Below are 16,679 nucleotides of genomic sequence, written 5' to 3' on the forward strand. Positions count from 1 at the left end.
ATGAAATGAGCGAAACCGTTCGTATGTATCTATATTTAAAAGCGAATTAATTACTCGAAACATCTCGAAGAGGCGAGTATCGATACTAAAAGCACTAGCGAGGTAAGAGGAAAGCTTTTCATCCTCTCGATCGGTAGGCGAATTTCACTTCTTAGAAATTTCACTCCTCTATGCACGACCACTTTTCACACTGGTTTCACTCTAAAGTACTAATCACTTCACTTCCACACTGTCGAGCACGGTTCAAACGAGAGATAAATGACCGTCCACGAGCTTCCGAATAGTAGACCGGTTCGGTTTCCAACGATCTCAATACGAAGAGGTTTAAGCTGAGACTGATGCGCCGTTCCGGCCCGCAGTTGTATTTATAACATTTTGCCTGCGTGCCAGGTTTGTATAGCTGTAGTTTTGTTCAACATATAAAATAATAATAATACATTTTCATAAAATACAAGGCACGAGCGATGTTGTGTGCTGAACAAAGCTTCTGGAAGAATTACCCATACAACTATGCGCGAGTAAGCGGTTTCATCTGTTTTGTCTTTCAGTTTTCTTTCCTGATCTTCACGCCAAACTGGAATTGATATTCTTGAACCGCGATCGTCAACTGCAATTTCTAGAGAAAGTACAGTGTAGCTCGCGATATATGCTTAACTCATTAAAAAAAAATATATTACTCAGCTAATTAAACTGAAGGATATTTCGTTGCCAACAAATTAGCTGAGTGCGTCATTTCATCGAAGGACTTCACGTGGCTAACGGTTTCATCAATTTTCAACTAAAGTTTCAATCAGTGGAGTTGGAGTCGATGTTGGAGGAAGTCTTACGAACTAGTGAGTCGGAGTAGGAGTCGGTGAAATTATGCCGACTCCAACTCCGACTACTATTCAAAATATTGAATGCAGATTGAAAAAAAATAATCTATATCTTCATTTAATGTGTGAAAACCATGAAATTCTATTCAGGATATTATAACCTCTTTATTGTCTTCATCCTGTTGGCCAGGGGTATAAGGTCGTGCTTAGTTGTTAGTACTCCGATAAGCCTCTATCAATAATCAATTTATGATAGGGTGGATGAGCCAAGAGTGGAGGAAATAAGTACAATTTATATACGTCAAACTACAACTTTCAACCTCTAGAAATATTGTGATCAAACTGTATACATTATTCTAAAACTTGTCCTTCATTAATAGGAACATATTAACACAGTAGTTGTAGTAAAGGGTGTCCACGATGAAATTGCCACACACAAAATTGATTCGCAAAACTCGAGTTTTCATCCGATTGCCATCAAATTTTCAGGGATTGAGAAATAACTATTAAACTTCATTTTACCATTTTACTCGTATTTTATTTACAGTCCATACGCAAATGCCCGCACCTTGGCCTTAACCCCGGCCATAAGATTCTGCACAACCTGTGAATCAACCGTTTTTTGCATGTAAACCCATACTTTCTTCAGTTCCTCGACTGTCTTCACTACCTTAGGTCGTTTAAGAAGGTGCTGCTTCATAATCGCCCAGTACTTCTCGATGGGGCGGAGCTCCGGAGTGTTGGGAGGGTTGAACATTTTCGGCACGAAATTGACCTTATTGTCCGCATACCACTTCAGCACGTCCTTGGAGTAGTGGCATGAGGCCAAATCCGGCCAGAAGATTGTTGGAACGTTGTGGGCCTTCAGGAGAGGAAGCATCCGCTTCTGGAGGCACTCTTTTATGTACACCTGTCCGTTCATCGTGTCCTGGGTCACGAAAGGTGCACTCCGCTTCCCGCACGTGCAGATGGCTTACCAAACCAGGAATTTCTTCGCAAATTTGGACATCTTCTGAGTGCGGACATGTTCCGGAACGCTGAACTTATCCTTGGCCGTGAAAAACAGGTTGCCGGGGATCTGTTTGAAGTCGGCCTTCACATATGTTTCGTCGTCCATGATGCAGCATTCAACTTTCGTCAGCATGTTGAGGTACAACTTCCTGGCACGGGTTTTGGCGGACTTGTTCTGCTTCTCGTCGCGATTAGGGGCCTTTTGTACCTTGAACGTTCGAAGCCCAGCCTTAGTTTTGGCCTTCTGGACAAAACTTCGGCTTAGGTGCAGCTTCTTAGCCACATCCCTAACGGAGGCGTTCGGATTTCGGTTGAAGGCCCCAACTACGCGGTTGTGATTTTTGGTGTTGTACGGAATACTTTTTCCTTCACTTCTGGGCTTCCGATCGGTGGTCAACCGTTCCTCGAACCGCTTAATCACTCGCGACACCGTGGAATTCGCGATTCCCAACGTTTTAGCGATGGAACGATGCGAGAGATCCTTGTTCTCGTGATGAATGCGCAAGATTTTATCACGCACGAGCTGTTCTTTCGACTCCATTTCCGCGAATTTGATCACAGGACTTTAAAGCTTGCAGGATGTAATTAATGCACTATGAACTAAATCCACCCAAATTTTCATTAAATTCTACCCAACGGTTCAAAAGTTAGAGCAATTTCACAGTGTGGCAATTTCATCGTGGACACCCTTTAGTTGCTAACTTTGGTTTTTATAATAGTGGAACGCATTGGTTTTTAATGGATTCCACTATTATTTAGGCTAATTTAAAGTATGAAATACACTGGAGTCGTTTTTTACGTGGTTTTTTTTTTTGACGTAGGACTACGTCTGTAATTTCTATATGGGGGTACACTTTTAAAAACCGAAAATGGAACATGTAACAAAATTATGAAAGATTTTGAACATTAAGAACTCAGTTGCCCCTGGACCAATTTCAATAATTTTATCACCAATCGATCAGAAATATTTCGACGCATCAATAGCAATGTTTCTGACTGATGATTTTCAACAAGAATTTATTGAAAAAGTGATAATGTCAAGACTTGTCCAATGTACAAATAAAACGTGATAAAGTTATCACTGTTTTCATGAAATAAACGTTCTTCCCAAACCCAGTCGTCATAATCGAGTACCATTTGGTTGCACATCATTCTGCTTTAACCTGAAAAGATATAAAAAAAAACCCTACTGTCTAGCGTCAACTCATTTTCGCTTTGGACGGCGTGGTGACCAGGCAGCAGAAGCAGCATTAGCAGCACTATAAAGGTGGTGACAGGTTAGGTAGTCCACTCTTCTACCTAACAAGCAGCAATGACTGGTCGTGGCAAAGGAAAAAAAGGTCTTGGTACAGAAGGCGCCAAGTGTCATCGCAAGATTCTTCGTGATAACCGCCATCCGTCGTCTGGTTCCGCGGTAGCGGTGTCAAACGTATCTCAAGTCTGATCTACGAGAAAACACGAAATGTGCTGAAGGTGTTCCTGGAAAGTGTAGAGATGAACTAGCCATCGGCTAAAAATCTCTCAAATAAAGATTTAAAAAACCCCGGAGGTGGTGTAGTGGTAAGCGTGATTGCCTCTCTCACCCCAATGGGCTCGGGTTCAATCCTAGTCGGCGCCGTCGGGATTTTCTGATGAATAAAATCGCTGGTCACGCCTTCCTTCGGAAGGGAAGTAAAGCCGTTGGCCCTCGGTCCATGAGTTGGTTAGCCAGGGTTCAGGGTGGGAGCTGCCTCCCTGACGTCGGTAGCATTGGTACTCAATACGGAAAACAAGATCGACGGAAAACACATTGAGAGATCGAGGGTCAACAAGCTTATTACAGTAAAGAGTTGGAATATAGTTTATCAGTGCCTGTTTGTTCATATTTAGAGCCACACGCCCCCAACGACCACACAAAATGCTCTCCAGAGTTGTAATCTTGTAACAAAACTTGGAAGCAGGGGTACAAGTGATTTTGATCGATTCTCTTCATCAACTTTCTCTTTGAAAAAAAATATTACAAATTTGGTACGCCTACAATTCAAAAACGGAAAGAGTCAAGATAACAGATGATCGATCAATTAAAAGAACTGAATGCTCTTCATATTAATTCCGTCCACTTTTACGTGGATTTTGGAATTTACGCGATTTTTTTTACGCGGATTTCGGATTTTTTTAACGCGGTCTTCAGAATTTACACGGTTTATCGTTATACACTGGAGTCGCTTTTTACGCGGATTCTGGAATTTACGCGGTTTTTTTTACGCGGCACGTATCACCCGCGTAAAAAGCGACTCCAGTGTATGCAAATCTACTTTAGTTTAGGAGAGTTCCGATGAAAAATAAATTTGTCTGATTCTCCACCATTATTGCGGTATGAAGTCCACACCACTATTTTTGGAACACCTACCCTAGTAATAACAGAAAATAAGTTTAAAGATGGGGAATTTAATACAAATATTTGATAATTTATAATTAATACATTAAGACATTATGATTAAGATCTTTTAAGAGGCTTAGATAATCGAACTAAAAAAATAGTGTAGTTATAAAATGTAGAGCCAGTGTTCTCTCAGCTATCAACAGAAGCAGACCACTCTCAATGTGTGTCACGCGATCGTCTGTTTACTCGACAGCAACCATTGTGTGGTCCTCCTCATTGTTCTTCATCAGCTGTTATTTCAGTCGATGCGTCGTCGACTTTGGAAAGCAACCGTTTCGTGATGAATGTGTAAGTGCTGACCACGTTTTGCGTCCATTGCTGCAATGGAAGCGCTCTGACCTCCGTTGGAGAATCTGCCATACAATGAAACCACTGGAAGCGGCTCCCGTTCTGGTGGAGGAGGCTTATTGGATAGCGGAAGATAAAATGTTTATTGTGTTGTACCTTTTGACTATAGTTTTAAGATGTATTGTATAGTGATCGTTACAGCACTGCTACACTCCAGCAGATTAATCATGCTGTAAACGAGAACAACAGAAGCCTTGATTTATGTTTTGCTAGCTCCTGTGACAATGCCCCATCGATAACGTTGGCCCCAGCGCCGGTGGTGAAGTTCGTACCTCATCATCCACCGTTGCATCTCAATATCGAGAAAATAAATGTAAAGGAAGACACTGTCAATCCATCTCCTGTCATTTACGATTTCAGGAATGCAGACTATCACAGCATCATTCTTCTTCTTGAGACGCTAGACTGGGAGAACATTCTTGACGGAACCAATGTGAACATAGCTGCACAGACATTCTGTCATATTCTTTCATATGCGATCGACCGACATGTTCCCAAGAAGTTACCCCAGCTACCTCCCAGCTACCCCAGCTCACTCCCGAACTCCGAATGCTGAAAAGACAAAAGAGAGCCGTCCTAAGAAGATTTTCGAAAAACAAGAGTGTATCGCTGCGTGACCACTACGTGAAGCTGAACATAATCTATAAACGCGTTAGCAAGAGATGTTATATTCGACGACGACTCAAATCCCACCCACAATCTTTCTGGGACTATGTCAAACAGCAACGTAACGAGTGTGACCTGCCTTCTTCAATGAAGTGGAATGGGACCGTAGCCTCTGAACCACAAGCCATATGTGACATGTTTGCCTCGAAGTTTGCTAGGATTTTCACCAACGAATTGCTATCCGATAGACAAATATCATCAGCATCTAGTAACACACAGGGCTAGCTATGCCTGAAGTCACTGTCAACAATGATGCGATTATGGCAGCTGCACGTTAACTAAAACTGTCAACGTGCTTAGGTCCCAATGGAATTCCGTCGGTGTTTTTGAAGAACTTCATTGACAGCTTGCTCGAGCCATTTCAAGTGACCTTCAGCTTGTCGCTTTCATCCGGAGTGTTTCCGTCCTGCTGGAAACGTGCATAAATGTTCCCTGTACACAAAAACGGCGATAGGAAGAATGTTGATAATTATCGCGGAACATCCTCGTTATGAGCTGTTTCCAAACTCTTTGAGCTTGTTGTGATGGACCAATTATTCTTTCATTGCAAGCAATTGTTAAGCCCCGACCAGCATGTTTTCATTCCTGGTCGTTCAACCGCGTCAAAACTTTTATGTCTCACTTCTTACGTAACCGACAGTATGCTTGAACGAGCACAAACGTTCTGAGGCTGACGCTCAGTTTCTACAACAACAACTTGATGCATTCGCTCATTGGTGCCAGATGAACCGCATGACCGTAAGTCCTGCAAAATGCTCAGTTATTACGTTTTCTCGACTGATAGATCCAAAACTCCACGATCATTCATTTTCTGGAGTACCACTGGTAAGAGTGAACGAAATCAAGGACTTGGGAATTATCCTCGACTCCCAGTTGACCTTCAAGCAGCACGTGTCGTTCATAGTGAATAAAGCTTCAAAATCTCTAGGCTTTATCTTCCGGTTAACAAAAGAGTTCACGGACATTTACTGTCTAAAGGCGCTCTACTGTGCATTAGTTCGGTCGACATTGGAGTACTGTTCGACTGTTTGGAGCCCACTACCAAAATGGAATTGAGAGATTAAAATCAGTGCAACGGCGGTTTGTTCGATTCGCACTTCGTCGACTACCATGGCGGGATCCATTTCGTCTCCCAAACTACGAGCACCGATGTCAGCTAATTCGTCTGGATACACTTAGTACACGAAGAGACTTTGCTAAGGCTATGCTTGTTTCTGATGTCTTGCTGGGTCGAGTTGATTGTCCTGAAATCCTACAACGAATCAACTTGTATGGATTTTTTGAAACATTGTGAAAAAATTATTAGCAAATGAAGATATGATCATTTTATTTCAAGAAAATAAAGTTTTTTCAAGTAAAAGGCGTTTTTCTTAAATTGCTCTATCTTTTTGTAATCTCAACCAAATATGCCCAATACTGAGCTAATAATTGATAAACATATGCTGAGTCAGCTGCCAAAAATTCAAAGACTTGTGCTTTTAGAGCCGTTTTTCTAAAATTTAAATACAACTATACGATCAATTTTGAGATACACTGTATATAATATGCTTAAGGTTCTTCAAGTTTAGGAGTTCATTTAAAATAATTTACCAGATCAACAGCGACTGATACAATGCCCTTAGCATTTAAATATATCCAAACAATTCGCTGAATTGTTGAACAATTAAATTCCATCATAGTTTCATTTGCATGTGCATAAGATGTTCTAGGTTCTCCAAATTGTCCTGGATTTCAGATCAAATGATTTTCTAATACAATGTCCTTAAAAAGGGAACATGTCCAGGAAAATTTAAGGAGTGTATGTACATGATTAACAATCCATTTTGAGTTGCCCAAGATGTGCAAACTTCTTTGTCCAAATTTTCCCAAATTTCAGATCATTTTCCTCATTTGCTTTTAAAGTTTATTTGAGATTTACTATTAAAATGTGAAATTTTGGTTCCCTTCCTAATAGTATTTTACTATGCGTTTTTTTCCATGATTTGTTTTTTCGTCGATCTTGTTTTCCGTAATGACTACCAATGCTACCGACGCCACACCTGGACCCTACCTACTGACCCATCTTACTCATGGACCGGGGACCAACGACTTTACTTCCCGTGATCAGAGATTTTATGCCTCAGAATCTGGGATCAAACCCAAGCCCTTTGGGTGAGAGGCAATCACGCTTACCACTACATCACTGGCGCCGCTACGATAAACTCTGATGGATATTAGGTATTCTAAATTCTCTGGTTCTTCAAACCAAGCTCAGATCTGTGGTAGTGTCCTTATTATCGATCAAGCAAGCACATACAAACAAATTGAACAATCTTTCCATTAAAATTCAGTTAGTGTTCCAAAATATATATTTGTGTTCATAAGCGGATAATTGTGATAATCATAAAAACATTTCTTGAACAAAGAGACTCCGGACGGGATACACATAGTGTCAGTTTTAAATTTCTTATCCTTGCTGGTTCTGCAATGCATGCTTGGCATACACAGTTTTGGTCACGAACTTCTCATTTGCTAATTACTTTGCACACAGTTGACGAAACATAGTTCTTTTTGAAGTAGTAGATAGAATAAAGTTTAAGCTTGTTATAGATACTTAAAAATAAAGCAGATTTTAATTCTAGTTATAAACTGTATTTGTTTTTGCATTTTTGCATTTGCATTAAAATGAAGTGAGAAATGCTCGCTGCACATCTCGGACTTTAAGTGTAAAAATTCATTGGTGTTGATTAAAATGTTAAGATTGACCTACTCTTTGAATATTTTCAATTATTTTCAAGAAAAACAAATCTCAACAACTGAGTGAAAAGTTATTAACAAATCAGCAGTTGGTGTGCACAACTGTGCATACCAAGCATGCTGCAATGAATGCATATTTTTCATTTATCTGTGGTTTTACTAAGATGATCCTTTCCATAACAAAGTTTCGGAGGTCTTCCTCGGGCTTGTCTCCCATTTTGTGTTCCTTATTCTATGAGCCGGGATATTCTGAGGCATAACATCTCTGATCAGGCATTCCTTCGGAAGGGAAGTAAAGCCGTTGGTCACCGGTTCATGAGTTGATGGGTCGATAGGTAGGGTCGAGGTGTGGGAGCTGCCTCCCTGGCGTCGGTAGCATTGGTGCTCAGCACGCAAAACAAGATCGACGGAAAACAAATCAAGGAAAAAAAAATGTTGTCTGACGGAGATTCTTAACTGTCTCAAGGAAATTAATAGACGAATTGCCTATCCATTCGTTTTTAGCCCTTCATACAGCGATTTGCTGATGACAGTTAGAGGTTATTAAGCTTAATCGGACTAGCTATCGGACTAGTTTCCGTGCTACAATGAGTGGTAGACGACTAGCATTATCATCTTATGATTTCACCCAAAATAATCCATGATTTGAGAACCATCAATATTTTGAATACATATTCAGTTAAAATAAAATCATTAGTTTTGATTTGTTGGTTGAGCTAAATAATCGATTAATCGTATCGATTATTGGGAAGGCAAAAATAATCGATTAATTGAAAAAATCGAACATCAATGTCAGGGCTGATAACAAAATAGACAAAATTATGCTTCAATAATGTTTTTATTCATTCCCCTACACTGTATTAGAAAGGCTCATGTTTATCTGAGGATTACCTAATAGAAGAGAAACCTCCGATTCAAAAATTGAACGCGTGAGAAGCCAGGGATTTCGGACATTAATAGAAACGTTAGAACGCAGATGCTACATGATTCCACAGTTAGATTGTTTTCCGTTCGTAAAGAATTCCACTGTACACACTGAAGTAAATAAAATGCACATGACACTAGAAACTCCCCTCTGAAAGCATCAGAAAGGTTGAAAATAATTGTTAACGTAGGGAATTATAAGCTCTACTAGATCTAAAATGTCTGTTGATACCACTTTTCGACCGCACTTAAATAAACTCCCAAACCCAATATGATCCTCGAATATTAATTGCTAGAAATGAATTTATACTTATAGTTTAAGATCCACGCTATACTGGAAAATAGGATTGCAGCCGTAGCAAATATGACACCCCGAATCTTCCAATGCTGATTGCTGTCCTGAAGGATGTTAAATATTTTCATGGCTTGTTCCTCAGTGTCCTGAAGTGTCCCTGTAAACAAAATTCAATTGTGTTTCGATGTAAAAATGTCATTATGTATGCTTTAAACGTACCTGAGTTTTCTACAACGAAATGAGACTGGCTACATTTCTGCTCCAATGGCATTTGCTGCTTGATACGCTTTTTAGCATCAGCTTCCGATAAATGGTTCCGATCCATGAGTCTCGTTAGTTGGATATCTTCCTCACTGTGAAGTAATAAATTGATTGTAAATCAAATCGGTTGTCCAAAAGTCATTTGGCAAAATTAAGAGTTAAGTAATTATTGTATTTATTGAAACTAGTGTAATCTTTTACTGCTTATCGTTGTTTCGGGCGTCTACGGAGATATGGCCAAAACGTAACATGAACCAAATTTCGAGAATTGACGGTCTTATTGTGTGCTTTTGTTTACATTTGCTTGACTCGGATAGGGTGCATATTCCGAACCATCATCTACTCAGAACATCCGGAAATTGATTCTCAAACCAGTGTTAGAATTTATATGTTTTATTAAGATGAATCGCTGTGGAAACCTTATTTATAATTGATCTTACTCTCACCTCGAAATTTCAAGAGCACAAATATCAGCTCCCATAAAATATACAACAAAGAAACTGAAACTTCGCGTTTTCTGCAGTGTAGACCCATACAACACCGTACTCAGCAGATGGAAAGGAAATTGCCTTAATGTTCCTTGGATATCTACAAAGTTCCTTTATCTTTACTATATATACTATTTTTTCCAAGTTCTACAAAGTTCCATTAACGTCTTCCAAGTTGCATTGTTTTTCCAAGGACACCATGAACCTTTTTATGAATTTTTCTAACATCTGAGCGAATCCTTTTTTTCCAAAACTTCCAGTAAGTGCCCAAATCAAACCCTTAACTTATTCTATGCTGAACTTTTACAATACTCCCTGAGCTTCTACGAACTTCGCTGAGCTTCTACAATTTTTGATGAACTTTTATGAAGTTCCTTGTGCTTCTAAAAACAATCCCAGTACTTCTATGAAGTTTTACGGAGCGTCGAGTTGCAACGTAATTCGTTTGATTCCTACAAAGTTATGCGAATTCCTATGAAGTTCAGTCCACTTATACAAAGTTCCATGAACAAGAATTTAGTTGATTTCCTAAGAAGTTCCCTGAAGTTTTACAAAGTTGCCTAAATTTCTATCGAATTACCTAATTTTTTAAGTCTATTAAGGATGAAGCCCTGAAGCTGAAAGAGTAACATTTATAAAGTTTCGTAAAATTAAAGAAAGTTGCCTTAGCTTCAACGCAGTTCCCCAAACTTATTGAATTTCTTCAAAGTTACCTGGAGCTCTACGAAATTTCCCGAATTTATATTAAATTTCTTGAAGATCTACAAAATCCCTGAAGTTTTAAAAAGTATAATGAAATTAAAAAAAAATCCTTAACTTCAACGAAGTTTCCAAATTTCAACTGAATTCGCTAAGTTTTTCCAGAAATCTCCTCATTTTTAATAATGTTTGAGAAGTTATACAAACTGCTACAAAACTCTCTGAAGTTCTATGAAATTCATTGAGATTCTACAAAGTTGGTTGAGCTTTTAAAAAGTTAGCAGAACTTCTATGAAATATGCTGCACTTTTAGAATGTTTCCACAACTGCTACTTAGTTCAATACATGTTACCAGCTTTCGAAAGCTCTACGATGTTTTTTGAAGATCTTCAAAGTTCCTTGGAATTCTAAAACGCTTTTTTTTATTAGAATGTTCTCTTAACTTTTACGAATTGCCCTTGACTTCTAGGCAGGTCCTTGACTCAGTTTTATAAATCTGAAATATTGAACACCTTTCTTCGCCCGCAAATTTTAAAGGTAACAGAAGTAATAGATCTCTTCAATCTCATTAAAGTTTTTTTTTTCTAAATACATCTTTTACGAAACCCTATAAAACATTTATAAATGCTACTACCATAGAGGTAACTCTAAGACTAATCGATTCACCCATCGAAACATAGGAAAATCCACTAACCCCTCATTTTATCTGTCAAACTTTCATAGCGAATCAAACCCTATAAATTTCTTTTACTGATTGCGGTTATTTTGCAGAATGGATCAGACTGACACAATGTATATTTAATGTCCAACATTACAAAAAATGGCCAATAGATTTGTTAACTCAAAATTGACAAAAGCGCGTATGGAACTGGTAAACCATAAGCTTTATATAAAATTTTCATATTTATCGAACTTGACAGAATATCTACCCAGCTGGGGCGACTTTTGAAAACATATTCCCGATTGAAAACAACAGCCATTAGTGGGTTCTTTGTATAGACTATAGGCTATGTGCATGCTTGAATGACCATACTCACCATGTAACGGTTATGATTTTATGCATTATATTCAGCATCACACCAGTCTCGAACAGCAGAGGTAGATCGAGCACAATAAAGTTATGCCCAAGGAAGAAAAATTTAACAACTTCCTTGTAAATGATCCTATGAATTGCGGGATGAGTGATTTCATTCAGTATCCTCCGCTTCTCCACGCTATCGAAGATGAGTTTTCCCAACGCATCACGGTTCAGCTCACCGCTGTCTGGATGAAAGACACCGTCCCCAAATGCAGCCTTGATCTTGTGCCACGCCGGCTTTCCCGGTTCGACCACTGAAACAAAGATACATGTCGTTCATGCGATTGAAAAATTGTTATGCAACAAAACTTAACGCTTATTCGGTACGAATACTCGGAGACACTATAATAGCTTGAAGCGAATAAAGCACTAGCCCCACGCAATTGATGGCACTTCATTAGCAATTTAAATTGGCTTCCCGAAATGTAATCAGTGCGTGAAGAGATCATCAAAACGATGAACAATGCTCGTTTTTTTTTTTTGATACCGAAGGCATCAACATGTTTGATACTACAACAACACTACTTACCAAGCCTTGCAATTGCATCCGCGTCGATGACAGGAACTCCATTCTCTCGGAAAACCTTCGACACAGTACTTTTTCCTGTGGCAATTCCTCCGGTCAAAGCAACGAGAAACATTGTAGTAGTTTGATTAGGAACGGAGCACTTCAAAACACAATTTTTGCAGATTGGAGCTAAACGCACGTATTGATAACAATTTTCGATAAGTCCTCAACACTATCGATGATACAGCACGATAAGCTTCGTTTTGAACAATACAGTACCTGATTAGTTCGAAATGAAACTGGTTAAATCCACACCACAAAATAGGCGTAGGTATATTGAATTTATTATCTTTTATCGAAAACTGGCGTGTAATGCTCCGTGCATGAACTACTGTGAAGTGAGCATAAAAATATTTTTATCCCAAAGAAAGTGACAGAGACACAGCGCACTTCAAATTTTGACGTTTTGATTCGGCATTGAATCGCAAGGGGCGTATCCCGGAGTTGGGCAGATCAGCTGGCAGATTATATACCAGCCAATACATATATACAGTCGTAGCGTAAAAGCTCGTTTCAAAGTATACAACTACTCCCATTCTCAAAAGTTTAATCCAGTCAGATTCGCGAAGGCATGCCTACTGTCACCAGTGATGTCAATATTCCAGTTTAAACTGGATTCTTCCAGTTTTTTTTACAACATCCAGTCAAACAGTTAAATCTTAAAATCTTCCAGTTTTTTCAATTATTGTCCAGTTTTATCCAGTTTTTACATAGCCCCGTGTATAGAACTGGTTGTTTTACCCATTGATTGATGTATTTCCTTTTAGAATGCAAAAGCATGATTCCTATCCCCTCTAAGCCTCCTTAACTTCCCTTCGCTTATAATATTATATAATATAATAATATAATATAATATTATAATATAATATAATATTATTTATCTTGATAATGACAGTGAGTGGTGAAGATGGTGGCTGTATGGCTATCTCTTTTTGTCATGTGACCCGCGTTTTGCATAGAAAGAGATGCAGTTTTTCTCGAGGTTTTTCTTTGTTCGGTGGCTTATGCTGTGCTATAGACCTTTTTGACGTTAAATCGTCTTTCTCTATCTAGCACGCATGGATGAATCGGCGGTTTGTTTTCCCACTAATCTGTTTCCCTCTTGCTCGCACTCGTTCGATTTAAATGGTGCAGTAGTGTGCGCCGATTAAACGTCAAAAAGCTCTATGCAAGGTGCCATTCTCTATTTGCATTTGATGTGTCGATTTTCTGATATTTATTAAGCGATTCGACAGTTATTCCAAAGCATTTTGAAGTGATTTATCTAAGGTTTATCAATATGTTTCTTCTGAATCCGTGCTTGTTTAAGTGGTTTTGCATTCCGATGAATCGTAATTTCTGGAGTGTTGGAATGTTTCCGGCATTTGCCGAAGTAAATCCGAACATAACTGAAGTAATGTATCATTTTCCAATTTTTGAGTCAAATAACTTATGAATTTATGCAATGGTGTTGTGCAATACGAGTTTATAAAAATATTTGATTCAAACTAATCCCGCTTTAACGATCCGATTCATGTCTGGCCTTTTTTTAAGCCAACCCATGTTTTGAATATTTCCCTCCTTTGTCACCATTGTTGTTGATTTAGGCTACAAAAAATGTCCATTATATCATTAATCTCTTTTTATAATCATTTCAGTACTGAATGTGAATTCCACGAATTTCATTTTCAAGGACGTCTACATTGGCTTTTTGTGAACCTATCCTGTTTGTCAAATTTGGCGGTATTTTGTGAAAAATGCCGAAACGAAAAGCAGTTCCGAATGCAGGAAATTTACTTAAATACTTCAAAATCTTCGGTATGTTATCAGCTTTCCCTAATGCATAATTGAGTAGTAATATGATGATAGGCAATTTGCTCTTTGCAAACAATAATTGCAACTGCAATTATTATGAATTAGAACATCAGCTGGTAAAAGAGCTCTTAGTCTATCTTGTGCTCTGCCTGGCTTAGTTCTCATTAACTCCGCATTTGTAGTCATTCTTCAAAAAAGAAAATGCCTGTTCAAAAAGCATCGATTTCTAATCATTTTTGCGTGTTTATTATATTTTTAGGAGCCGAGTCTCAGGACAACCATACAAGCTCTCGTGAACGTGATGATGATGTGAAAAAAGCTGAAGAAGCTAATAATGAGTCTCGTAATAATGACATAACATCTCGACAACATGATGACGATGAAAAACACTCTGGATTTTCTCGAAGGGTTCCAACCACTGGTAATCAACACCCAAGCAATTTTCTACCAGAGAAACAATCAACTGACCAGCCTTCACAGTTCACAGAAGAGGGTTGTGCATGGAAATTCGACGAACTAAATAACGGTACCAGCAGAAATGGTATACTTAACATTTTTTGGTCAAATAATTCAACAGCTAATGTTTGCGCACTTTTTAATAGGGGATGAAAATGGTTCTCAGGATGCATTCAGGTCTCGTGATGACTTTAAAAATATAGCTGGTTGCTCTCGATCGCTAACTAGAACTGAGGCGTTACTGACGAATCAATCAGTTAACAAAATTTCGATAGATATCACAAAGGATTTTCAGCACGATCAAAAGGAGACGGTCGATTATATTAGCGCTGATGATAGCGACTGCAACGATGAGTCAGAACTGGTAAAATAATCCTGCAATTTTTACTTTATTTTATAACAAGCCATTTATTTAATTATCGTAGGTGACTGTCGTGAAATCGTCGAAAAATCCAAAGAAAGCTGGTCAAAAATACTCCAAGGAATGGGAATTTAAACTTCCATGGCTGATTGCATCATCCTCGGACAATCATGCTGGTCATTGCACTATCTGCGACGTTGATATTAAGTGCTGGGCAGGAATAATTGATTTTCATAAGCATAGCGAGCGCAAAAAGCATCTACAGAAAGCAAAGGAAGTAAAAATTGTATCCAAAAGCATGAAGCATTACACGGGCGGTGAGTTAAATAGCAAAGCTCGCAACTCAGAGCTACAACTATGCGCTTGGGCTGCAGCAAACAATAAATCTGCGTCGGATATTAAGGCATTTGCTGCATGCTTGCCTATAATTTGTCCAGATTCCGAAATCGCTAGAACTATACGATTAGGCCGCACAAAAGCAACATCTATAATTACAAATGTGCTGGGAGAGGGTCAACTAGAAGATCTGAGCGAGCACTTGAAACATCATCCATTTAGCCTTATTGCGGACGAGTCTACCGACGTGTCGACAAAAAAATCATTGGTTCTAGTTGCACGGACTTTCTTTTGGAAACAAGACGCCCTACAAATTCGAGATTGCTTTTACGATGTGATCGAAGTGACAGAGACTGACTCGCGAACCCTGTACGAGGAAGTTGTTTCCTCTTTTGAAAGAGCAGGGATACCATATCGCCAGAACTTGTTAGGTTACGCTGCGGACGGTGCGTTAAACATGACCGGACCAGTGAAGTCTCTTGGAGCACTGCTTAATAAAGACTGTCCTTCTTTATTTATCCTTAAATGTGTTTGTCATAGTATGGCACTGTGCGCTGCTTATTCATGCAAACACATCCCTGACGAAGTTGAACAACTCTGTAAGGATATTTATTCGTACCTAAGTTGCAGTCCACTACGAAACAGTAAATTTAAAGACATACAGACGCTGCTGGAGTTAAAGCCCCTTAAGATGCTCCACCCGTCCGCAACTCGTTGGCTTTCCCTTGAAAGCGTGGTGAAACGGGTGTTGGAGCGCTACGAAGCATTAAGGATTTACTTCGGGTTTGTACAGAATGTGGATCAAGTAGAAAAAAACCGTGTTAAGACCATTTTTGATGGACTAAACAATCCTTGCACGAATCTTTATCTTACTTTCTTAACGTATGCTTTGAATCTAGTGAACAAAATTAACAAACTGTTTCAAAGTGAAACGTCCGAATTGCATGTTTTACATTCGACTATTACGCGGCTTTTTAAAACGGTTTTGGATAATTACTTTCGATCAGATTATATGAAATCGCTTCAAAATTTGAATGATGTGGAGTTCGATCAAAAAAACTATGTTGATTTAAATCAGGTTTATGTAGGAGCTGCAGCAGCACTTTTGATTGAAGAATATGTAAAAGAGAACAAAATCAATAGCAATGATTTGAATGAGTTCAGAACAAATATTATACGGTTCTATATTACCTTGTCTCATCAGATTTTAAAAAGATTTGATTTCAATCATCCGTTGATCAGCAATATGTCAATTCTTGATCCAAAAAATGTGCTGGATGGAAAACATTCCCTTCCCTTGATTCGCAGCATTCCAAATATTGTACATCCTTCCAAATATCAAGATACGGATGATGAGTTCCGGGAACTGAGGAACATAGATTTTGAAGATTTAGGTCAGGAGAAGGATGCTATATTATTCT

The 16,679-nt window shown here is 38.8% G+C and overlaps 2 protein-coding genes across 4 annotated transcripts in view; both read right to left on the minus strand.

Moving 5' to 3' along the window:
- The window catches only part of mfas (midline fasciclin), a 39,827-nt gene extending 39,509 nt beyond the window's left edge, over positions 1-318 (minus strand). For 2 of the 3 annotated variants that reach the window (XM_065235300.1, XM_065235299.1), the window contains exon 1: positions 55-318. In XM_065235300.1, the coding sequence (XP_065091372.1) occupies positions 55-122 (68 nt within the window). In that variant the 5' untranslated portion in view covers positions 123-318. The remainder of the gene's footprint in view (positions 1-54) is intronic. The other variant, XM_065235301.1, reaches the window with a different exon arrangement.
- Positions 319-8,980: 8,662 nt separating this feature from the next.
- Positions 8,981-12,660, minus strand: Dpck (Dephospho-CoA kinase). The gene is made up of 4 exons (XM_065235281.1): positions 12,273-12,660; positions 11,703-11,997; positions 9,437-9,570; positions 8,981-9,374 (listed from the first exon to the last, which is right to left on the minus strand). Exons 1-4 carry the CDS (start codon positions 12,382-12,384, stop codon positions 9,208-9,210), a joined length of 708 nt encoding a protein of 235 aa, XP_065091353.1. The 5' UTR covers positions 12,385-12,660; the 3' UTR covers positions 8,981-9,207.
- Between the last annotated feature and the right edge of the window lie 4,019 nt (positions 12,661-16,679).

This window comes from Ochlerotatus camptorhynchus, unplaced genomic scaffold, assembly GCF_037179485.1.
Source record: "Ochlerotatus camptorhynchus isolate MF236.1 unplaced genomic scaffold, CSIRO-AGI_Acam_v1.1 ptg000471l, whole genome shotgun sequence".
NCBI classification, from domain to species: Eukaryota; Metazoa; Arthropoda; class Insecta; order Diptera; family Culicidae; genus Ochlerotatus; species Ochlerotatus camptorhynchus.

Coding starts and splice junctions, on each gene's coding strand:
- Dpck (XM_065235281.1), bottom strand. CDS start 12,384: ATGTTTCTCGTTGCTTTGACCGGAGGAATTGCCACAGGAAAAAGTACT. Junction 11,998..12,272: donor GGATGCAATTGCAAGGCTTG/GTAAGTAGTGTT, acceptor TCTTTGTTTCAG/TGGTCGAACCGGGAAAGCCG. Junction 9,375..9,436: donor TTTCGTTGTAGAAAACTCAG/GTACGTTTAAAG, acceptor TTTTGTTTACAG/GGACACTTCAGGACACTGAG.